We start from the raw sequence: 26,196 nt of genomic DNA, 5'->3' as shown, positions 1-26,196 counted from the left end.
TCCAAAGCCTCATGCTTTCTGCCAACCCCCTCCTCCACCAACCAATTACAGCTATCTTCCTGACACTGAATATTCAAAACCCCATGCTCACTACCCACATTTAACCCCCCTTTATACTCAACTGGTCTGCTCCACCCATAGTGCAAAACCACTCTGATTCCAAACAAATCTGCTACTGCCAAAAACAATTGTACCAACATTCTCTCATTGTCTACCCCTTCCTCCTCCATGCACACCCCCAACCTTGCCCATAACTCATTCACGTTCACAGGTACACCTTTAACCAAACCCTTATTTTCCAAATCTTTTAATCCCCAAAATAAGCATTTCCAAACCCGATCACTCCCCACAAACCTTTCCCTTACAACCAACCCCGCAGGAACCTTGTTCAGGTCCCAGTCACTTTCCACAGTACTAACCCCCTCACCATACATTCTCGACATTGCATCTGCAATCACATTCTCAGCCCCCCCGTATATACTCTATCTCAAAATCAAACTCACTCAAATCCTCAATCGTCCTTGCAACTCTAGCATTCACACTCCCTTTCTTAATCATATACATCAATGGGCGATGGTCCATCCTCACAATAAACTTCACCCCATACAAAAACACACTCAAAGCCTTAACACAAAACCTTATTGCAGCTAGTTCTTTCTCAACAACAGAATACTTCTGTTCTGCCTTATTAAAAGCCTTACTTACATATGCAATTACCCTCAACTGATCCTCTCCATTTACCCTCTGCATTTGCACCAAACACCCCCCCATACTAAACTTACTTGCGTCAGTAAACAACTCAAGCTTACTCGCACCCTCACTATAGTCTGGGAAAGCCAAAGTGACATCTCTAGCAGCCTCCTCTTTCAATCTCTCAAATGCCTCTACCATCTGCTCACCCCACTTTAACCTAGTGCAATTCCTCTTTCCTGTCCATTCAGTTAATGGTTTGCCTATTCCTGAACAGTCCCTGACAAATTTCCTCCCAAACTCGATCAAGCCCAAAAAGCCTTTTAACTCGCAAGACTGTCTGGGGACGTGGAATTCCCTTACCTTTTGCACAAACCTTTCACTCTTCCTTATGCCGCTCGCACTCACCACATGCCCAAGGAATTCCACCTCCCCAGCCAACCATGTACACTTCTCAAGTTTCACCTTCACCCCCACCTCCTCCAACCGCTCCAACACCCTTTCAAGCAACTCCATATTCTCTGCAACAGTCTCACTCGCAATCAAAATGTCATCTATAAACACAGTCACCTTCTTCCGATCAAAACCCGCCAAGACCACATTCATTGCCCTTTGGAAAGCAGCAGGTGCATTAGCCAATCTAAAGCTCAACCTTCTAAACTGGTAGTGGCAACTGCCACTTGAAAAAGCAGTAACTGGCCTGCTTTCCTCCTCAAGCGGCATCTGGTAATAGCCCCTTACCAGATCCAATTTGGTAAATACTTTCATCCCACACATCTTATACACACAATCGGACACCACATTCATCGGAAATCGTTCCCTCACAGTCACCTCATTCACCTTCCTGTAGTCCACACACATTCTCAAACTTCCATCCGGCTTTCGTACAGGGACTATGGGGCTATTCCAGGCACTCTCACTCTTCTCAATCACCCCCACCCTCTCAAGCTCCTCACACTGCTCCTCGATCTCCCGAGTGACAGGCGGGGAGAAGTGTCGGGGACGCTGATATATAGGGGTGTCGTCTTCCAAAATTATTTTGAATTCTGGAAGCTTTGACTCCCCAAAATCCTGGTCACCACGACTCAACGCCCCCCGCCTATCCCACAACATTTGCACCAACTGGTCCCTTTCGTTATCGCCAACATTTTCATTCACTGCAACTCTTCTTTTCAACTCCTCATACTGCCAATCACTACCCTCTTTCATACAACCTGTCATTACCTGTCGTAGCTCAACGTATCTCTCGTCATCTACATTCACCAACGTATATAAAACCCCTACGCAATCTCCCCCACACGTATACCCCGTGACTCGTTTTTTTCTCACGCTCGGCAACGAAGTCATGAACACCCGGGGATTCTCCATATCCAAAACCCCATCATACACACACACATTTGCCCTCACTAACTTACTCACATCCACACCCTCAACCACATATTCACACTCATCACTGTTGGCTATCCCAAGACCATCTGGCCATGCAACCCTTACACTCACAACCTCACCCACCTCCCGTGATACCTTCACCCTCTCTCTTGCCACCAGTGGTACTCCCTTCCACAACTTGTGCTCTACTCTTCCATCCTCACCCAAATACAAACCCCCACGTACACCCCCCTTCATATGCAACTCTATAACACTCTCACTCGGACGGACCACCATCCCACACCCCTTCAAAAATCTATATCCTAACAACATATCGTATTTATCATTAGCCCCTCAATCACACAAAAATCACTCTCGTCCATCACTACCCCACCAATTTCTATCTTTTCACACATCATCCCTACTATAGGTACCCCTAAATTTCCTATCCCACGGACCTCACCCTTACAATTCCTTATCTCACACTCACCCCGTAACTTATCGTACCCATTTTTAAACAACACATTTACACTACACCCAGTATCAATCAGAGCAATCAAACACACACCCTTACAAATCACTTGCACGCTCATACACTCGTGCGTTTTACCCCCAAACCCTTTCTCATGCATCAACCCTTCACGCACATGCATTACCCTCACCGTCTGCATTCTGGAGGATCCACCCAACTGAACCCCCTCACTAACTAGTTTCCCGAACTGGTACTCTGCCCCACTCTCATTCGCCTACACACACTCGCCACATGACCTTCCACCCCACATTCGGTACACTTTGCTGTTTGTGATTATGATTGCAGACATAGACAGTAATGTTAAGGACTCAGTAGTAAGAAGTTTCGCAGATGACACAAGAATAAGTAGAGAAATTGCTTGTGATGAAGATAGAAACTCGCTACAAAGAGACCTAAACAAAATATATAAATGGGCAGAGATAAATAGGATGGTATTTAACTCTAATAAATTTGAATCAATGAACTATGGTGATAAAGTAGGAATGCTATATGCATATAAAGGACCTAATAATGAGACAATCACAAACAAGGAAGCAGTTAAAGACCTTGGTGTGATGTTGAATAGGAATATGTTATGCAATGATCAAATAGCAATTCTACTGGCAAAATGCAAAGCAAAAATGGGAATGTTGTTCCGGCACTTCAAAACAAGAAAAGCTGAACACATGATTATGCTTTATAAAACGTACGTACGTAGTCCACTTGAATATTGCAATATAATATGGTACCCACACTACCAAAAGGATATTGCACAAATAGAGAGTGTACAAAGGTCATTTACAGCTAGAATAGAAGAAGTTAAGGACCTTGACTACTGGGAAAGACTACAATTCTTAAATTTATATAGTCTTGAAAGGAGAAGAGAACGCTACATGGTAATTCAAGCATGGAAACAGATAGAAGGAATTACCTCATCATGGAACTAAAATTATCAAAAAGAGCAAGCAGAGGAAGATTAATAGTGCCAAAAACTATACCAGGAAAATTAAGGAAAGCACACAGGACATTAATCCACCACGCACCAGCATCGATAATGCAGCGTCTATTCAATGCGCTACCAGCTCATCTGAGGAACATAACAGGAGTGAGCATAGATGTGTTTAAGAATAAGCTCTATCTACATCCCAGACCATCCAAGACTGGAAGATGCAAAATATACCGGAAGATGCGTTAGCAACTCTCTGGTAGACATCAAAGGCGCCTCACACTGAGGGACCTGGGGCAACCCGAACGAATTGTAAGGTCTGTAAGGTCTTCCTTACACACCCTGGCATAATGCCCATTTTGCCCACAGTTACCACAAATTATGCCCCCATGGGTACCCCGACAGCCACTGGCTATATGTCCTATCTGCCCACACCTATAACACTTGATACCCCTAACCTTCTTACATTCACTCACCAAATGCCCCGTTTCTCCACACCCAAAACAAGCTCCCAATGCCCACCGACATTCATTTTTCTTATGCCCCACTTTCCCACACCTATAACATTTCTGCCCTAGATCATAACTAACTAACCCTACCCTTCCAATACTACTACTTCTATCTCTCTGTGGCCCCTTGATATTTGCATTATTTACGTTTACACTTCTATCAACTACTTGCTCTGCCACCCACCTCGGTCCTGCCAAAACTGCTTCCCTATAGCTTCTAAATTCTGGTACCTCTGCCCTAACGCTAACACTCCGACTCTCTTTCGCGCATCTGTCAACCTCATGGTCTTCAACCAGATCCAAAATTTCATTCCACCTCAACCTTTCATTCGTCCACTTCATCTTTTCCTTGCGCTTCCTATTTATGAACTCATACACACCCTCGGGTACTGTCGCCAACAACTTTCGTACTAACTCTTTGCACTCATTTATTCCCTCATCACCAAATTTCCTTCTGGCTAATGTTTCCAACCGACAGACGTACATATCCAAAGATTCACCATCATTCATTCTTGCCTCATCGAAATCATGTTTCCTCTTATACTTAACACTATTTTTTGTCCTTCTTGCCTGTTCTATAATCCTACTTTTAATACTTTCATAGGACACATGACCTACACTCATTACCACCCCATACATACTCAGCAAAAACCCTGTTAAGAAACCCCCTAACTCTCGTGCCCATACCCTCTTATTCTCTCCATATTTAGCCGTGCAATAACCTTCATACTCCCTGAAAAAATCCCTTTATCCCTACTTCCATACTCTTCATACTTCTCACACCGTGGCACTTCTCTCACATACATAGCCTTCCGTACTTCTTTCTCACTCTCACTGTCGCTGCCGCTAGTTTCACTCTGACCTCTCTTACACTCTTCCGAATACAGTGAATCCACTTCCACACTAACATCCATCCTCCCAACTGCACTTTTCTTACCCTTCTTCTCAACTACCCTTATCCAGTCTCCACTATCCAACTCACTTTTTTCTTGTTCCTTACTCTTTTCCCATTTCCCAATATCAACTTTCTTCTCATCCTTCCTAAGCCCCTTTCCTTTTTTCTTCTTTTCCTCACCCCCTTTCTTAACCTTGTCCTCCCGTTTACCTTTAGCCAGCATCTCTCTCTTCTTTTCCTTCTTTACTGCACCTAAATCACTTCCATCACTCTCATCTCCACTCTTCTCTACCTTCTGCAACCCTTCTGGCCCATCCCAAGACCCAGGGGAACCTCCTCCTACAGCTCCTTCTCCAAAGAACTCCTTAAACATTCCCTTCATCATTTCCTGCATCCTGCTTACTGCAGACTCTAACTTCTTATCCATTCTTTCTTCAGACTCTTTCACCCCCTCTTTCATCTCCTCTTTCATTTCTTCTTTTGCACTCCTTAGCATTCCCCCCACCTCCTCCAACTGACTCCTCAACTCCTCATTCTCACTCCTCAGTCTCCCATTCTCCTCCTCCAGCCTACCCTGGAGTTCCCTAGCCACCCGGAGTTCCTCTCTCAGTTTCTTTATCTCACTCATCCTGACCTCTTACTCTCACTCTACCCACCACAAAACAATCCTAACAGTAAATACACAACAGCCCCACGTTGGGCGCCAAATAATGTGGCGGGATTTCACAACCACACACTCACACTAACAAAAAAACAGCACATACACTCACCTCGTACTAGGCTAGGCCTACGAATTCCGGACGGGAACTTTTGCCAAAGCAGGAGGAGGTCACGGAGTCACCACAACCGCCGATGATGCCAACGCTCACCACCAACAACAACAGTCCACAACCAAGAAAACAACAAACCAACCAGTACACAAACACGACCCAAAACAAGACTCAACCACGAAGATTCAAACTCACCTCACTAGGAACACAGCTGAAGAAAAAAAACAACCAGGCTATTACACGACACCGATCACGCAACCAAAACAGCCCAAAACCCAAAACACGCCCAAAGTACAAACACTCCAACCACAAAGCCTCCAAACACCAAATCACACAAACTGAACATAAAAAAAAGCAACCAAACTCCGATCAACTACTGGGAAAACCGTCCTTTTTGCACAATATCTCTGTCAAGACTCCCGCCACGATCACGATCACAGTTCCGCGCACTCCCAAAAAAACGAAACACGACACCTCACGGACAATCAAAACGTAAACAAAAGAAAACTACACTCTCTAACGATATCATTCACCAATCACGTACGCCGTTGTTCTCTCTCTCTCTCTCTCTCTCTCTCTCTCACACACACACACACACAAGACGTCGTCAAATGCAATAACCTCATTCCTCCATAACGGTGCGCTCCTATACACCAGTGTCTACCTTCAGGCTCCCAAAATTCAACAGTGGGATTTCCTAACAACTAATGACAAGATAGAAAGCAAGGTTACTATCATATTTGGTTTAGGAGAAAGCATCCCCACCACAACGACAGGACTAAGGGCTTTACACTTTATGCTAAATTTGAACATTTTGAAAATAATATGAATCAACAACAGTTACATCTCCCCTGAACTGCACGACAACCTTCTCTAGCAAAAGGTTTTAAAGAAAATAAAGATGTGCTTATGGTACGGAAGCCATGAGTATTATTTTCAAAAATGGTAAAAGCTCAGGAATCAATTCTGTGTGCATTGACTTAAGCATTCTTGGACATAGGGGTGTTTTGTCTCCTAATACCACAGATAAATACTTAACTCCTCCTCTTAAAGGTTTATGTCTGTCCAGATAAACACTTAAGAGTTCTAACTGGACAGAAGACAGCTATTTCTTCATTGCCCACCAAAGCAGTTAAGTTAAGCAGTCACAAATCTGGGAAGGGCTTTCACTTCTAATCTTTTCTCTAAGCAATAAAAGAAAAGAGAGAGGTTGTCACTAGAACAAAGCCTGCATACAAGAGAGGGCTTGAAGCTCACTAATATAAACCCTTAAGAGTTCTAACTGGACATAAGACAGCCACTTCAGCATTACCTACCAAAGCAGTTTAATAGGCACTGTCACAGATCTGAGAAGGCTTTCACTTCTGTCTTTTCTCTAAGCAATGAAAGAGAAGAGAGAGGCTGCCACTAGAAAAAAGCCCACATACAAGAAAGGGCTTGAAGCTCACTAACACACTTTACCACAACAAGAGCTAAAAGAAAGGTGTCTTTAAAGTTCTTAAGTGATGTCTTATCAAAAGGTTCAAACTGAGGTTATGTTAAAATCTGGAGGACTACATCTAAATTTCATCATAAACCATGATAGGAAGATTAAAATTTCCAGCCAAAAGATAGAAAAACCTCTTCAAACTTTAAATCGTGAGTGATATTTCAGTCAGCATGATTCAGAACTGAATGCAATGTAAAGTGGTATCCTTTGATCGCTGTGACAGAAAACTGCTTTGCATACCTGAGATACTGGCAGGACTTAAATCAAGCTAGCTAGTGAATATCACTAGCTGGATATCACTCTGGACCAGCACCAAGACCAATAAACTGACCACTGTTATTGATACACAAGTCGAACAGTGGATGGCCTTCTAGACTTAAGGATTGCTAGAAATGCCCCTAGCTCATAACTGACATTGCAATCCCCACGAGATCAGATGAAGCATGTGGAGGTTTGGTGGAATCATCTCAAATAAGACTGTCTGAAAAGGTCTTTCCCGAGTGGAAGAAGACAAGGAACATCAAACACCAGGAAAGGAAGTTAGGGGAGCCATTCCCTTTGGGGCCACCAATGAGTCATCAAAATCATCCCTGTGTTCTGCAAAGCTCATAATTTGTTGAGCATTCCCTCAAAACAGCAAACAGAGGAAAAGCATAAAGGTCTAGATTCGACCATCCTGAAGGAAGGTAACAACTGCCCATGCCTGAGCATCCTGGAATGGAGGGCAATAAACTGGGAGAGTAGTGTTTAGGGCAGTCATGAACAGATTGGTGTTTGAGTCTCCCCAGAGGTTCCACAACTTCTGGCAAACCTGAGGAAGAGGAGATTATCTGGCTGAAGACCTTGCCCTTTCAGCTGAGTTGGTCTTCAATAACAATATTTTTCCCTAGGACAAAACAAGGTAAAGGAATGATGTTGCTGGGCTCTGTCCAAAGGTGAAGGAAGTTTCTTTGCTAGCCTAAACAAATCTCTTGACCTGTGTCTTCTTATCATCCTATGTAAGAATCGGGGTGTTGAATTGTCAGAAAAGACTGATTGTATTGTCTCTGAGTAGATGTTATGCTAGCATAAGACCATTCCAGACTGCCAAAACCTGTAGGTTGTTTACCTTCCAACTCCCTGACAACAAATTTTTCTCAGAATCTGCCTCTGAGACATTTGAGGATGTGTAAAGGTTCTTGAGGTCTACTGGCCAACCCATTAAAGTTATCAAAAGTGGTAGAAAATTGTTTGTCTATCTCTCTGTTAAAAAAAAAAAAAGAGAGCTAATCTTCACCTGCAGATAACAATTGACTGGATCAGAAAAGAATACACTAGTTAATATTGAACAAAATGCCCAACTCTGAGGTTAGACACAAAACAATTTTCACCCTCAAGGTCGTAAGAAACAAATTGGTGAGAAAAAACCAGTCATTCAAAAAAGAGAGAACTACTCTGATACCAAGCAGATGAATCCATCCTGCTATAATTCAAACACACAGAATACTTTTCTTTGACTGAAGGGGTACCGGGATGTGGAAGTACATGTCCTACATTAAGACAGAAAGCATTCTTTGCCCTTCCAAAAGGCCGCCAGGACCAAACTGTATGATTCATCGAAAAGGGAGTACTATTAATAAACTTGCTGAGACTGGAAATGCCCACGACTCCATGGCCTCGTTGCATAACAGCTGTCCAATCTACCCCTCCCAACTCTGAAATTCTCTGTGTGAAGAGTGTGAAGAGAAGATATCAAGAATATATCAGGGGTAAAAATATAATAAAAGGTACAAAGTATCCTTCCCTGAGAACCATCACTACCATAAGTTCTTCTTGACACTTTGCCAGTCACTTCTGAAACTCTGCACACTGCCTTCTGAGGATCCACACAGCCTACTCGAACTGAAAGTTCAAAATGACAAATTTTAAAAGTAATTTGTATTTTCGTAACTATACAAACCTGAGGTCTTTAAATATGAATTGCCTTCAGTGTAGCTGGAACCAGCCATTAAGCTTTTAACAAGGTGGTATGGTAGTTAACTATCAAACGACCGGGTGGGAGTCCCACCCACGCGGTCGGTGGAGCACCATTTTACCTTCGGCCCAAGTATCAGCTTGGTGTCCGCTTGAGGGGTGGCATAAGGTGGGCATTTAACTATAAAGACCTCAGGTTTGTATAATTAGGAAAAATAAAAATTACTTTAAAAATCTGTCATTTGTTCCTACACAATATACAAACCCTTTGGTCTTTACATAGGAAGACTTACTTCTTGGAGGGAGGAAGCTGAGTAAGTCTCTGAACTGACTAGTAGCTCACCACACCTAGGTCTTCTTCCTGGTCAAGAGAGCAAGGAAGAGGACCATGCCTCTGACCATTGAACAAAGTATAGGAACTGTATGTTCAATTGTCAGACTTCTGGGCACTTTCTCGAATAAATGAGCATAAAAGCAGCGTCATTTAAGAAAAAGGTTAGGTTGAATCTTGTGTCAGAGACAATGGAAAGGCCATGTATAAGCAGGGTTTGCATTGTCTGCCCCTCTCTCCCCTTGCTAGAGAGAGGGAAGGGTTGTTTCTATACATCAAATAGATTACACAATGGAGTCCTCCTCACCTGATGCGAAGTATGCCCATTTGATTGTCTCACAAAGCCAGAAACAGATAGTGTTCCCGGACACCTCTCCCTTGGTCGAGCCAGTGCTAACAAAGAGACGTCGACACTCAGGCTGGAGATGGTGCGTTCTCTCCAGATAGCACCGCAGCACTCTAACAGAACACATGTCATCTGGATCATCACCTACAAAGTCCTCTATGGAGGAGACTATAAAGGACTCGAATCTGGCATCAGGGACCGACAGATTCTGAGTTTATGCTACAAAATCCAGGACAAAATCGAGAGTAACTGATCCCCATCCCCTTGAGTGTTTCACACCGAAGGAAAGTCCCTCCAATTCACCTACTCTCTTCGCTGATGCCAAGGCAAGCAAAAACGGTCTTAAGGGTCAGATACCTGTCTGACGAATCTCATAAGGACCCACACGGTACACAAGTCTGGCTCCTGAGTACAAGAGTCACATCCCACGCAGTGGGCCTGAATTCCCTGGGAGGGGAAGACCTTTCGACGCTCTTCATCAGCAATGATATCTCCAGTGAGGAGGAGATATCTACGCCTCTCAGGCATAGGACTAGGCCCAGGACGGCCCTGTAGACCTTAACAGCTGAGACAGAGAGGAGCTTCTCTCAGCAAAGGAAGACAAGGAAATCTGCTACCTGCTGAATAGTAGCTCCAACCAGAGAGACCCTCTCCACAACACCAACCACAGAAGATGGCCCACTTCCCCTGGTAGACTGCTGCAGAGGACTATTGCAGGTATCCAGACATCTCTGTTGCTGTGCGGCATGAAAAGCCTTTCGTTCGCAAGAGATGCTGGCTAGTCTCCAACCGAGAAGTGCAAGCAACTCCACGGTCTGGCAGAACCGTTCCACATGTGGCTGACACAGCAGGTTGTGCTGGGAGGAATCTCTCTCAGTGCCACAACGAGAAGAGTTAGCAGGTCCGGATACCATGCGGCATGTGGCCATTTGGGAGCCACCAGGATCATTCTGAGGTTCCTGGTGATGATCACCCTCTTGATCACTTGATGGAGCAGACATAACAGTGGAAAGGCTTAAGCATCTAGGTTGTCCCATGGGTGTTGAAAGGCATCCTCTGCTGCAGCCCATCATGGGTTGGGGACAATGGGGCAAAACACCTGGAGCTTCCTGTTGTGCTGGGTGGCAAACAGGTCGATCAATGGGCGATCACTGGGAGCCCCCAAAGATCAAATAGCCTTTCCACAATGTCCATGTGAAGGGACCACTCTGTCCCCATCACTTGACCCTGGTGACTGAGTTTGTCTGCCACTACATTCCTCTTGCCTGGAATGTATCTGACTGACAGCTGGTAGCCCACTCATGCACCTGCATTGTCAACTGATGCAGCGAGAAAGACACGATTAATATTGATTCATCCAATAATTGCTCCTCTAATTATTGTCTTGTGGGGGGGGACTATTTGTAAGGGCAACAAATCGTGCCTCTCTTTCCTCGTGTTTCCCTTTTCAGATGTACATTAATCACGTCATGTATTTTATCTGTCTTTATTTCAGATTCTTTGTGTGCCTCATCTTATGCATCTGTGTACAGCCTTTCTGACGATATGTATATCTACCTTTTATATGCCATGTGACAAATGTTGTAAGTATTTTTATGCTTGTCAGAAAACACAAATCATGTATGGACGCAGCAGGAGGCCTCGGGTCGCCCACTGCCTTTCCGTCCGCTTCTTGTCTTATAAACACCCGTCGAGAATAACAAAGAATCAGTCTTTCACTCCTGATTTTTCTTGAAGTCTCACAATGGCACTAATCCCCTACAGGAATAATTGAGAATGGAAACAAAAATAACAGCTTTTTGAAGTAATTAGTATTATTCCTAACTATACAAAACTGAGGTCCTTTACATTAGGAATTACTTTCAGCAAAGCTGAAATGGCCGTATAGCTTTGAACAAGATGGTTATGCAGTTAACCCTTAAGGGACAGGCTAAATATATATTAAGCACACCCCCAGACCGGGCAAACTTTAAGGTTGGCCAATTTAAGAAAAAAAAAACACTTCAGTGGAAAGAGGAAGATATGCAAATGCACATGGTGGAAAAAAAATCCTAAAAAATTTTCTTTACCTTCCACGGGAAGTTGAAAGTGAATATTTACGACTGCCATTTATTTCGTTTGGTCTTATGGAGAGGGGATTCTGTACTAGAAAAACGACATCACAAACAAAAAATTATGAAAACTCTCTGTGCCTGGCCTCTTTTCCGAGACACTAGTAAAAATATGCTAATTTTACAGGTATACAGTACATGTTTTTCTAATAATTTATTTTATTTTATTTTGTAAAATTACAATTACAGCTCACACAATATTGTAACAGATAAGAACTAAAATCAGTAACAAATTCTGGGTATATTTATTGTAAAATATTTACAAGATTTACTGAGATGGGGAGATGCAGTACTTTTTTGTGAGGCATACATGTTTTTCCTAATATTTCTTTGCACTTTTCTTTGTAAAATTACAGTTATAGCTGACATATCATAAATGATGAGAACTAAAACCAACAGCAATCCATGCGTATATTTATGAGCAAATAAAAAAAAAAGGCGTCATGGGATAGAGAGGGCAATACATTCCCCCCTCTGTCCTGTGCTGAGCTACTACAGTTGCCGTAAGTCATTTATGGACCATTGAAGTGATATGAACATCTTTCCCGCTAAATTCACCAAAATTGTATGGCGTGTAATATTAATACTCATATCATATGAGTTGGCCCGTCCATCGCTCAAAACCTCTTATAGATCCTCATATGATCATACCCATCCATTAACGGTTAACTACAGTTCGGTTGGTGGGAGTCCCGCCCACCCGGATGTAAACATTCCAATTTGCCTTTCTGCCCAGGTAACAGATTGAGGGGTGGCATGAGGTGAGCATAAAACTGTAAAGGACTTCAGGTTTGTATAGATAGGAGAAATACAAATTACATAAAAATTTGTCATTTGTTGCTACACAATATGCAAACCGTCCATCCTTTACATTAGGAAGACTTGTAAAGTCACCACCCGGCGCCAGGATAGTGTTCTGGCGGCGCCATTAATTAAGTCTCCGCTGAGCTTGTTTTCTTTGGTGACTTCCCGTTTTCTTCAAGCTAAATTAGTCACGCCTAAAACGTGCCAGGTCACGCATTTTTATCATTTTTACTTTATGGTATTTATACGAATGTCACACATTGTGTATCACATGTTTCTTCATTCACAGGCATCAAGACTGTATCTATATTGTGTCTCTGTATGTTTCGTATTGTAATTCGTACTTGTTCACTGTATATTATTATTTATTGTTTCGACCTCAGGTCACAGTCAATTCCATTGTCTCTCACGGCCCGGCGTCAGTCGGCCGCAATATAAGCCGCCTGGATCTGTAATAAACCAGCAGTAACCTTTACCTGCTCGTTTCTTTGACACCTTACAGTGGTGACCCCGGAGTATCCCGAGCCATTAGGACTCACACCAGACTCAGTCTTGGCTCCAGGGTTTCTCCAAAAACGCCTTAGCGGCCTAAACACGGCGCTGTAACCAGCGTTTGAGCGTGCTGACTCTCGTCGGCGCGCCCCATCAGCGCCACTAGCGGACCCACACGGCGCACGACCAACAAGATTACTGACGCGAAGTATCCTACTCCAGTAAGGGGGTCAAAGGAGCCGGCATGGACGCGATATCCCCTCCTTCATGCAGTTAAACGCGGACCCCGCGACTCCGAGGTTTACCTACCTCCCATCGCAGCCGCGCCGCCCCGCATCGGGCCCTCCCCGCAACTCCACACCAGCGCCCAACACACGACGGCCGGGCAACACAATCGCGGGCCGCCTCACCCTAAAGCTGCCGCTTTTACGCAGGGCAACCCATCGAGATGGCTGCGCAGGGTGGAGAGCCACTTCAGAATCGCGGACCTCACGGACGAAATCCTACAGGCCGACACAGTGCTCAACGCCTTCCGGAGGATGTGTACAACAAATTCATCTCGCTGGTACCAAACACTCACCCTCACATACAGCATTACAAAGAAGTTCCTCCTCGAAGCTTGCTCCTGCCCATCGCCGAGCCGGGCCGCCCGTGCTATCGACCTTGCCAATAACCCACGCCACGACCTAATTCGATCCAAGAGACGCTTGGGGCATGGTCGTAGATCTCCTGTCAACACCAGTCCCGGGTGACACGAACAAGCCGCAGGAGATAAGCTTCAGGGAAATTTTCCTTCGCCAACTCCTCCCGGAAGTACGCAACCAGATCGCTCACCCCTACACCATGCCTGTCGAGGACCTCGGGAGGCGGCACAACACCTCACAGACTCCGTCAAGGTTCAAACGGCTAAAACCGCCACTCAGCCGGGTCAGCTCCAGTCCAGCCTGAAGAGGACGAGAGCAGCCCGTCCAACGCCATCGCCAACAAACGCCCACCGAACCACAGTAGACGGTGGTCCCCGGCTTCTGTCGCTATCACAAGTGGTTCGAAAGGACGCCCATCAACTGCCTGCCGCCCTGCTTATCGCTCAACCGCTCAAAAACGGGGGTGGCGGCGCCAGCAGGACAGGCCGCCATGGCAGCCGAAGAACCCAGGGCCTCAAAAAACAGTAGGTTTCTACGTCCGCGACACCGTCTCCGGCAGGATGATGCTGGTCGACACAGGAGCCTTCAAGTCGGTCTTCCCAGCATCCAGAGAGACCGCAACCAGACACCAGACCCGGCCGCCTTCCCTGACGGCCGCCAACGGAACCCCCATCCTCTCCCACGGCACCAGGCTCCTGTCGATCTCCATCCTGGCCAGAATTACTCCTGGGACTTCATCGTCGCGGACGGGAACCCCACTCCTGGGGCCGATTTTCTGGCGCACTTCGCCCTACTAGTCGACGTGGCGCAAGCGCCTCGATCCCGACTCCTCCCGATCTCTCCTGTTAACGGCGGGACCCAGACCCACCATCAGCGCCGCCGCCCCACCAGTCACGCACACCTTCTGTCGGAGTTCCCGAGGTGTTTAAGCCCGAAGCCGCCAAGTCCCCGGGGCCCCAGCCAAGCACGGCATATACCACCATATAGTGACTAAAGGGGCCCCGACATGCGGGAGTTCCGCAGGCTTCCCCTCAGCGCCTGCAGGAGGCGAAAAAGCATTCGCGGAGATGGAACGGATGGGCATCTGCAGAAAAGCCTCCAGTCCATGGGCCTCCCCTCCACATGGTGCAGAAACCGGACGGCTCCTGGAGACCCTGGCGGCGACTACAGACGGCTCAACATTGCAACGGAGCCCGACCACTACCCTCTGCCCAATATGCAAGACCTCACGGCCTCCTTTCACGGGGCCAAAATATTCACTAAATTGGACCTTCTTAAATCTTATTTTCAGGTACCTGTTGCGCCAGAGGACATACCAAAGACAGCCATCATCACGCCCTTCGGGTCCTATGTGTTCGCCTTCTCCACCTTCGGGCTGAGGAACGCCGGGCCACCTTCCAGCGGCTCATGGACAGCATCCTGGGGACCTAAAATTCTGCGCCTGCTGATCGACGACATTCTCATATTTTCCAGGTCTCACAGCTTAACACCAGAGGCACATCAAAGCAGTCCTCCAGCGCCTCCAAGAAAACGGCCTCGCCCGTCCGTTTTGACAAGTGTACATTCGGCGTCCAGAAAGCAGAGTTCCTGGGTCACGAGGTATCTCCGACAGGCGTCCGCCCTCTTACATCGAAGGTGGCAGCCGAGCAAAGTTCCCGACACCCACCTCCATCAAGGCCCCAGGAGTTCCTTGGGATGGTCAACTGGTACAGGCGCTTCATCCCGGGATCGCAACACCACGGCCTCCCTGACGGAAGTCCTAAGAGGTCAACCAAGTCCCTGTCTTGGGGACCCAGCCAGCAGCAGGCCTTTTCCCGGGCGAAGGCCGCCTCACTAAAGGCAACCGCCTGGGCACACCAGGATCCCAAGGCTCCTCCAGCTGACGACGGACGCCAGTAACGCCCTGGCGGTGCTGTTCTGGGAGCAAATTATCAACGGCGCCCCAGCCCATCGCCTTCTTCAGCAAGAAGTTCAATCCCGCAGAGTCCCGATACAGCACCTTCGACAGGGGAACCCTGGCGCGATGTACCGCGCAGTTCGGCACTTCAAGTTCCTCCTGAGGGGACGCCCTTCACAATCTTCACAGACCACCAGCCACTAGTTCACGCTTTCACGGCAAGGGGACGCATGGTCTTCCAGGCAGCAGCGCCACCTCTCAGCCATAGCCGAATTTACCTGTTCCGCAGGTACCGGGCAAGAAAATCCTGTAGCAGACGCCTCTCCAGAGTCGAGTGGAACGCAGTGCAGCTTGGGATGTAGACTACCAGACTCTTGCCAGAGAACAGGCCGCCGACCCAGAAACCCCAGCATACCGCACCGCCATCACATCCTCAAGTGGCGGGACGTGACCTCGCCCCGGAGGTCCCAGCCTGCTCTGTGACATCAGCACAGGCCAGCCCTCGCCTTTGGTTCCAGCCTCACGCCGCCGCCAGGTATTTGACATCATCCACGGCCTCTCACACTTCCTCCGGCAGGACCACGCCAAACTGCTTTCAAAAAGTTCGTCTGGCACGGGTGCAAAGGACGCCACAGCCTGGGCAAAACAGTGCCTGCAGTGCCAGACCAGTAAAGTGGGTCGTCACACGCAGTCGGGGGTAGGCGAAGTTCCCACAACCAGGGCGCCGCTTAGCCACATCCACATCGACGCTGCCGGGCCCCTTCCCATCAGGGCGGGTCCAGATACCTCCTCACGGTGGTAGACTGTTCAACGCGGTGGCCCGGCCACGCCATGAAAGAAGCTACCGCCAGCGCAGCGGCGCCGAGGCCCTGCTCTCCAGCTGGGCCAGCCGCCGGCGCCCCGGGACCATCACAACCGACAGGGGCCCCGCCTTCCTCTCTGAGCTGTGGTCTGCCCTGGCTCAACTGCTGGGAACCACGCACCACACCACCACAGCATACAACCCAGCGGCCAACGGCCTGGTCGAACGCTTCCACAGGTCCTTAAAATCATCCTCATGGCCCGCTGCACCGCCGAGGATTGGAAACATCAGCTGCCGGGGTCCTCGGGGCTGAGGACCGCCCAGAGCCGACGGCACCCCATCCGCAGCTGAACAAACCTATGGGGAACCCCTCGTGGTGCCGGGAGAGCCAGGTTGACGGATGATCGCCATTCCCATCTCTGCAGAGGCCCCGCGACGTGGCCGGCAAGTTCGCCTTGCAGGCGCCATACATAGACAGAGCAACCACCTTCGTGCCGCCACAGCTGTCATCCGCCACCCACGTCTTCGTCAGAGCCGACGCCGTCCGTCCACCACTAACTAAGCTCCTACAGGGGGACCCTTCCACACAGTGCTGGAACGGAACAGCAAGGCGCCCGCTGGCACTTCCAGGCAGGGACGATCTGGTTTCAGACCGCCAAGCCCGCCTTCCTGTCGGAGAGTCCCGAAAGCTGCCGCAGCACCCTTCCGCCTGGGCAACGCACTCCAGCACGCCTCACCACCGCAGGCGCGCCGCCCCAGGAAGGGGACCGCCCAAACAGCAGCCTCACAGGCAGGAGGCCCTCAGTTATCTCAAGGAGCCGCTGCACCCTTCAGCGTCCCACCAGGTACAGGGATTAATCAGACGCGGTAAGATTCTCGCCTTGGGGGAGTATTTGTAAAGTCACCACCCGGCGCCAGGATAGTGTTTCGGCGGCGCCATTAATTAAGTCTCCGCTGAGCTTGTTTTCTTTGGTGACTTCCCATTTTCTTCAAGCTAAATTAGTCACGCTCTAAAACGTGCCAGGTCACGCATTTTTATCATTTTTACTTTATGGTATTTATACGAATGTCACACATTGTGTATCACATGTTTCTTCATTCACAGGCATCAAGACTGTATCTATATTGTGTCTCTGTATGTTTCAATGTATTGTAATTTACTTGTTCACTGTATATTATTATTTATTGTTTCGACTTCTCAGGTCACAGTCAATTCCATTGTCTCTCACGGCCCGGCGTCAGTCGGCCGCAATATAAGCCGCCTGGATCTGTAATAAACCAGCAGTAACCTTTACCTGCTCGTTTCTTTGACACCTTACAGACTTACTTCTTGGAGGGAGGAATCTGACTGAGTCTCTGAACTGACTGGATTTCGCCACACCTGGATTCTCTTCCTGGTTGAATTGAGAGAGGAAGAGTTCCATGCCCCTGACATGTTGAGCGGAGTGTAAGAACTGCATGTTCAATTGTTAGATTTCTGGGCCTTTTCAAATGAGTGGGAAAAATGCAACATCATTTGAAAAAGGGCTAGGAAGAATCCTCGAGTCAGAGATATCAAACAAATATAAATATTGGGTCTGTTTTATTGCCAGGGTTCCCTTTATCCCTTGCTAGAGAAAGGGGAGGGATGCTTCTATGAGTCTAAACAGAGAGAATAGAACGGGTGATTGATGTGACACTTACCTGCATCGGTCACCAGTTCCAGCACATGATGGCTTGTTATCCTTCTCTCTGCCCGTAGAGGGATAGAGAGTGAAAGATGATGAAGAAGGGAGAGAAGGAGAGGCCAGCCACTCACACATACACTTTCCTTCCACAACCGAACACCTTAGGCAAGGTGCAACCTGTCCTCTTAGAGGAGCTGGGTAAGCTACACAACTTGTTGAGCAGCCACCACAGGACCCAAGGAAAAGGTGTCCAAGGACTTGTGGGCAATGTCCCAAAGGTAAAATGATGTGAAGGTGGTTTGGTGCGACCAAACCCCTGCCTTCAGTACCTGAGGAACCAATAGATTCTTCCGGAATGCGAGGGATGAACCAATGCCCCTGACTTCATGAGCTCTTGGACGGAATGCACTGGTGTCGTCTTCACTAGCAACAGAGTACACCCTCTTGATCGTCTCATGAAGCCAGAAAGAGACTGTGTTCTTGGACACCTCTTTCTTGGACTAGGCAATACTAACAAAGAGTTGTCAAAAGTCAGGCTGGAGATGTCGAGTCCACTTAAGATAGCACCGCAGCACTCTAACAGGACATAGTAGCATCTTGTCTGGATCATTAGCAACAAAGTTCTCTAGGGAAGGGATCATGAAGGATTCGAATTTGGTGTCAGAGACCGATGGATTCTGAGTCTTTGCTATGAATTCCAAGACAAAATCGAGCATAACTGATCCCCATCCCCTCAAGTGTTTAACACTGAAGGAAAGTCCATGAAGTTTGCTTACTCTCTTTGCCAATGCCAGGGCTAGCAGGAAAATGGTCTTGAGGGTCAGATCCCTGTCTGATGACTATCATATAAGTTCGTACGGTGCATGGAGTCACGCTCCTCAAAATGAGAGTCACATCCTACTCAGGGGGCCTGAGGTCCCTGGGTGGGCAAGACCTTTCGAAGCTTCTCATCAGCAGAGAAATCTCCAGCAAGGAGGAGATAACTACTCCTCTCAGGCATAGAACTAGGCCCAAAGCAGCCCTATATCCTTTCACAGCTGACACAGAGAGAAGCTTCTCTCAGTGAAGGAAGATGAGGAAGTCCGCTACCTGCTGAATAGTGGCTCCAACAGGAGAGAGACCCCTTCTATGACACCAACCACAGAAGACAGCCTAATTTTCCTGGTATGCCTCTGCCCAAGACTGTCTGAGATACCCAGCCATCTCCGTTGCTATGCGGTGAGAAAAGCCTCTTGCTCACAGGAGATGCTGGATAGTCTCCAGCCATGAAGACACAGGGACTGCACTGCCTGATGGAACCGTTCCACGTGGAGTTGACACAGAAGGTCATGTCTGGGAGGGCTCTCTCTCAGTGCCTCGGAAAGTAGAGCCAGTAGGTCCACATACCAAACAGACAAAACAGAGGGAAGGCATAGGCATCGAGGTTGTCTGGATGTTGAAAGGCATCCTCTGGAGCAGCCCATGGGTCTGGTATGATGGAACAGAATACCTGGAGCTTTCTGTTGTGCCAGCTGGCAAACAGATCGATGGAAAAGTGCCTCCATACCTCAAACAGCCTTTCCATAATGTCTGTGTGAAGGGACCACTCTGTCCCTATCACTTGTCCTGGTGGCTGAGCTTGTCTGCCACTACATTCCTCTTGCTTGGAGTGTATCTGGCTGACAGCTTCACCGAGTGAGGTACTGCCCACTCGTGCACCTGCATTGTCAACTGATGCAGCGGGAGGGATACTAGACCCCCTTGCTTGTTGACATATGCCACTATTGTGGTGGTGTCGCTCATCAACACCACCAAGCGTCCCATCACTCGATACCAAAACTCCTGAAGAGCCAGGAAGGCCACCTTGAGTTCCAGGATGTTAATGTGAAGGTGCTTATCAATTCAGTCCCCCACACCTGAAACCAGCAACTCTTCCAGGTGTGAGCTCCATCCCTCACTCAATGTGTCTAAGAACAGAAGTATGTTGGGAGGGGGAGCATACAGAGATACTCCTATTACAAGGTTCCTGTCGTCCATCCACCAGTCTAGGTTCTGTCTTACTTCCCTCGAGAGGGGAATAGGAAAGGACTGGGGATCTTGAGCCTGAGACCAGATTTCTTTCATTCTCCACTGGAAAGAATGAAGGTGAAGGACCAGCTTCTCCAACGAAGACAGGTGACTGAGAACGACTTGCCACTGACGAGCCGGTTGCTCCCATCAAGACATGAACGACTGTGCTGTTCTGAGAGGAAGACGCTTGCTGCTGCTGTATCTATCAGCATGCCAAGGTACTTTATCCTCTGCTTGGCAATGAGATTGGACTTCTCGGGGTTCACCACGACCCCTAGACTGTGGCAAAACTCAAAGGAGCTGATCTCTGACCTGTAGTAACTGCAAGCAGGAGCTTGCCAGAACTAGCCAATTGTTGAGATACCTCAACAGACATATCCCGTGCGAATGAACCCAAACTGAGACAAGGGTGATCACTTGTGTGAACACCTGGGGAGCGGTTGAGAGCCGAAGCAGAGTATCCTGAACTCGAGAACTATCTTCTTGAGAATAAAGCGTAGGTACTTGAGAGAGGATGAATGGATGGGTATTTGAAAATATTTATCCTTCATGTCCACAGTAAACATGAAGTCGTTCTCCCTGATGGATGCGAGCACAGTATGTGCCAATTCCATCGTGAACCAAGTCTGGCAAATGAATCGGTTCAAGGGAGAGAGATCTATGACCAGTCTCCAACCCATGGGAACCAATCTGTCACAGCTTCCATAGTGCTTTTCTTCAGCATCATGTGCACCTTCTCCTGGAGGGGGAGATCCTTCAGTGAGCTGGGTATGTAAGTTAGGAGATGGACCGGGTCATTGGTGAGGGGTGGTCAAGACTCGAAGGGGAGTAGATAGCCCTCCCAAAGGTCATCCACCATCCAGGTCTCGGCCCCGTACCGCTGCCATGTTACCCAATGGCTTGACAGGCACCCCCCACCCAATGGCAGCAGCTGGAGGGGAACACCACCCCTGGCATCCTCCCTCCTTCTTTCCTTTGCCCCTTTTTCAGGCTGGAAAGAGAGTTGATAGGAGCACAGCTTTGCCCTCTTCTTGGCAGAGGAAGAAGGCTGGGTGTTTCCCCAGGCACCCTTCGAAGTCTGGGACTTCTTAGGGGCCAAGGAAATGCTAGCTTGACCTGAGGGTTGAGCCACAGTGGTGTGAAAAGACCCGGAGGCCTTAGCCACTGCCTGGTGGACAAGGTGGTCATCATCCTTGACACGTCTCTTGTCCATCACAGCTTCTACCTGATCTCTAGGGAAGAGAGAGGCAGAACTTAGCAACGGTCCATTCCTAGGGGTCAGAGCCAACTTGGGTCCTACAAACCTGGAGATGTGATTCAGGACAGTGTCCCTCTTCAACACCAGGTTAGCCCACAGGTTTGCCATCTGGTGGGCCAGGTAGGAAATAGGCCTACCTCCAGACTGAAACAGTCTCCCAAGGACGGAGTTCTAACCAGGGGTGATCGAACCAGAGGAGGCGGCCACCGTGGAAACTGTGAAGAACCACAGATCCAACCAGGAGACTGTCTGGAGTGCTGCTAAGGCAGTAGCCTCCAGGTTCACTGCCTCTTGCTGCAAGAGAGAGATCCCCTCCACAGTAAGCTGCTACAATGGCAGACCCGGGTCTAGCTGAACTAGGTCCAGTTCAACCTGCTTAGTCAGCAAAGGCCTCTCTGGCAAGGCAGAGGAGGAAGAAGTAACTTCTCTGAACGATTCGAGCGAAGTGAATTCTCCTGCCCAGAGACCAGAGAATTCACCTGCTCCAGTACTCCTTCAGAAAGTTCGTACCACGGCCACCCCAATGAAGTTTTGGGTTTCCTCTTAGGACACTAGAAAGACTTGAGGCGCGATGGACGATCCACAGAACTGGCAGTGGTCCCTTCGCCGAGATTGCTGTGCTGACGAATCAGTGCAATGATCTCTGCAAAGATCCTCCCGATCTACTCTCCCTGCAGGAGGGAGAACCTTGGCAGACCCCTTTATCCACCCTCAACCACTTGAGCATACGTCCGGGTCAGTCCGAGAACCAAACCCAGAGTGTAGGCCTTCCTGGTAGGACTTCACTGGGAAGAAGCGTTTCCATCGGAGCCCCTCCTGTCCAACTCAGGCCTCCCAGTGTAACCCCAGGAGGTTGAGGGGGTAGGTGAGGGAGATCAAGCACTCCTTCCTGTCCTGTCGGAGGTACCAGCTGGCGAGAAAGGCCATGAGAGATCACCAACCTGCAGTGGCAATGGCTGCACCGGTCTAGGAGAGAGCCTACTCTTGTGAGGTGAAGCCCTGTCCCAAGGAGAGCGTAGAGGTTCACACAAACATACACAAAGGCTCTCATCAGGCAAGCAGAGTTGATCACACGAATGTGGACGAGGGCCGACCAAAGGAGAGCGATATTGTATTCCCAGGCATGAACATGCACCATCCTCACAAGGTGCTCCAATCTTCTTCGAGGCCAAGGTCTCCTGATGGGAAGAAGACTGAGGAGGGGACTTCCTTGTTGCATCTCCAAGTGGTTGGACCTTCAAGTCTGAAGCACTAGGTCAGGAATCTGGCCAAGCACTCAGTGAAGTACCAGCAGGTGGTGAAGAAGCACCTGCATGCTTCAACACCTTCTCATGTCCTGTGCCTAAACCTGACTGGGGCGCAGGCTCTCCAGTACTGGTTTGGGGTACTTGAGGTTTCAGTTAAACCCCAGTACTCAGAGTGACTCGATCCTGTCGAGCACCCAAAGCTCCCAAATCTCATCCAGGACAATCAACGGGAGCCCCTCCTACCCAAGTGTCCGAAGAAACTTGGGAGGAGGAAGGCACAGCACCAGTCTTGGAAACAGACTTCCCAGAACTGGTTCCAAGAGTGCGAGCCTTAGAGACTCGTGCACTCAGGGCTCCCGAATCGCAAGACTTTGGTGAGGTACGCAAAATGGCCCCCAAGTCCACAGACTAGGGAGAGCCAACAAGAGATCCCACTGCCACCCCTGTGGAGGGAGGCAGCCCCTTAGAAGCCCTGAGACGAGACTTCTTGGTGGGGGGGAGAACCAACCTTCTTTTTCTTCAGCTGGTGAGCATCAGAAGAAGGGGAGGAGGCAGCAGAAGATGAAGATAAAGACAACGGTGACAACGACAACACCTTACGAGACCTCTTCTTTGACCTCTTCTTCCTGGACATCTTCAGGATCGCGATCAGCAGTCGGTCCCTAATACAGGCAGTAGTGGCAGGAGCATCAGGGCCAACAGGAACAGCGGGTACAGCAGGAACAGCATGCACAGCAGGCACAGCAGGAGTGGCTTGCATAGCAGGGACAGCAGGTGGGAGGGTTACAGCATAACCCAGAGTAGTAGCATCGTGGCGCAGTCTGGTCCACTACATCCAGGGTCATCAGGGTTGGATGTGTGGAAATGGAGGTGGTTGTCTTCATGAACGCCATCATCATCACAGTAGTGGTCGCAGCGGTGACAGAGGCGTGTGTTACTACCGGAAGCTCGGGTGCGCGAGAAGTCAGATGCATGACTAGAACTTGCACTGAAGGAAGCCCGAGAGAACCATGGAAATCCAAGTCTCTCGGAGTTCATCCACCTGACCTGTGGAAGACAAAGCCAGGTTAGGGGAGGGAACCTCCTCTTGCCCCGAGGAAGAAGCTCTCCCCTCAGACCAAGCAGAGGTCACCAAACCAAGGTGATCCTGATCACCCTCCCCTTCAAAAGTCCTCACTTGACGAAGCAAATGAAGATGACAAGGGAGAGATTGCTCCTGAAGAAGAGACAGACCTGCGGGAAGTTTGGCAGGGGCAGAAACGAAGAAGAAGGGACAGCAACCAAAGGCGTAGTCGGCGGCGTGTAATCACCGGATGATGCTTTGGATGAATTCTTCTTGTACTGCCTCCTGTTGGTAAACTTCACCCACTGCACTGTAGACCAGGAACAACACTCACTGCAAGTAGAATCAGGCTTACAGTCATGCCCCCTGCAACTGGTGCAGAGGACATGAGGGTCAACATCAACAGTTGAGCGGAAGTGCGTGCACGAGCTTAGATGGTTCATGGATTTGCATAATGGAATATTAACAAACACACAATCAATCAAGCACAAGAATAAAACAATAAAGAAAGATCCCACATGGAAAGCAGCTCAATGGCAAGCTGGGCATAGAGAGGAGACACACCTCCTCATTAAAGTTAAACAGCCATTCCAGCTTCGCTGAAAGTAATTCCTAATGCTTAAAGGACTGACGGTTTGTATATGGTGTAGGAACAATTACATTCCAAGTAAATAGCTTAATTATAGTACATCATTATCATCCTTATCTCTCGTAGGGTTGACCCAAAGGGCTTGTTCTTGTGTGTTCAAATTTATAGTCTGTCAAATATCACAATTTTTAAAAGTAAATTGTATTTTTCCTAACTATACAAACATGAGGTCCTTTACATTAGAAATTACTTTCAGCAGAGCTAGAAATGGCCGTTGAGCTTTCAAACATGGTGGTTAGGCAATTAACTACCGTCTGGGAGGCAAGAGTCCTGTCTGTCTGGATGTAAACATTCCAATTTGCCTTTTGGCCCAGGTGTCAGACTGAGGGTTGGCATGAGGTGGGCATAAAAATATAATGTAAAGGACCTCAGGTTTGTATAGTTAGGAAAAATACAATTTACTTTAAAAAATTGTGATTTGTTCTGACATGATATACAAACTGTCAGTCTTTCACATTAGGAAGACTCACTGGTTGGAGGGAGGAATCTGAGTAAGTCTCTATGAACTGACTGGAGTTCACCACCTTGTCTTCCCTTCCTGGTCAATGGAGTGAGGAAGGGAAAACTGCCTCTGACAAAATGAACAGGTTGTAAGAAACGCGAGACCAATTGTCAGACTTCTGGCTCCCCATGCATGAATGAGGAAAACATCAGTTCAAGCAAAGTAGGCTAGGATGAACCTTGAAAGTCAGTGACAGTAAGGCAAATACGAGTACAAGCATTGGGATTGTCTTATTGTTGTGGTCTCCTTCCTCCTCTTGCTAGAGGAAGGAGTGGGTTCACTTCTATGCTCCTGAAAGGAAATAGAATGGAAGCTTGAGTTGTATGTTTACCTGCATCGACTGCCAGATCCAGCATGTAACAGCACACCCACTCCCTGCCCGAGGGAAGAGAGCGAAGATGAAGAGAAGGAAGAGAGACCAGTCATCCACAATCATTCTCCCATCAACAACTGTACATCTTAGGCGAGATGCAACCAGTCCTATTAGAGGAACCAGGTAAGCTACATAACTTGCTGAGCAGCCACCACAGGACCCAGGGGAAAAGTGTCCAAGGACTTGTGGGCAATATCCCGAAGGTAAAAGGAAGTGAAGGTGGTCTGTTGGGACCACACCCCCGCCTTCAATACCTATGGAACTGACAGGTTCTTCCAGAATGCGAGGGACGGACCAGTGCTGCAGACTTCATGAGCTCTTGGGAGGAGCCTACCAGTGTCGTCTTCTGCAGCAGCAGAGTACGCTCTCCTTATTGTCTCACAAAGCCAGAAAGAAATCATGTTCTTGGACACCTCTTTCTTGGTCGGGCCAGCAGTAACGAAGTGTCATCAACACTCAGGCCGGAGATAGCGAATTCTCTTCAGGTAGTGCCGCAACACTCTTAACAGTAGCATCTCATCTGGGTCATTACTTACGAAGTCCTCTAGGGAGGAGATTGTGAAGGACTCGAACTGAGCATCAAGGACAAATGGGTTCTGAGTCTTCACTACGAAGTCTGGGACGAAACTGAGTGTAACCGATTCCCACCCCCTTGAGTGTTTAACATCAAAGGAAAGTCAGTGAAGTTTACCAACTCTCTTCATCGATGCCAGGGCAAGCAGGTAGATGGTCTTGAGGGTCAGATCCCTATCTATATCTGACAACTCTCATAAAGGCTCGTACAGTGCACAAGTCAGGCTCCTTAGAACGAGAGTCACATCCCACTTAGG

The 26,196-nt window shown here is 48.2% G+C and overlaps 1 protein-coding gene across 1 annotated transcript; it reads right to left on the bottom strand.

Annotated features, from left to right (window-relative positions):
• Positions 1-4,692: 4,692 nt before the first annotated feature.
• On the bottom strand, positions 4,693-5,346 carry LOC136843514 (high mobility group nucleosome-binding domain-containing protein 5-like). Its single transcript, XM_067112051.1, has one exon. The coding sequence runs from the start codon at positions 5,344-5,346 to the stop codon at positions 4,693-4,695; it is 654 nt and encodes a 217-aa protein (XP_066968152.1).
• Positions 5,347-26,196: the final 20,850 nt, after the last annotated feature.

This window comes from Macrobrachium rosenbergii, chromosome 2 (genome assembly GCF_040412425.1).
Source record: "Macrobrachium rosenbergii isolate ZJJX-2024 chromosome 2, ASM4041242v1, whole genome shotgun sequence".
NCBI classification, from domain to species: Eukaryota; Metazoa; Arthropoda; class Malacostraca; order Decapoda; family Palaemonidae; genus Macrobrachium; species Macrobrachium rosenbergii.
The sequence above is the reverse complement of the archived record's forward strand: the minus strand, read 5'-3'. Positions and strand labels throughout refer to the sequence as shown.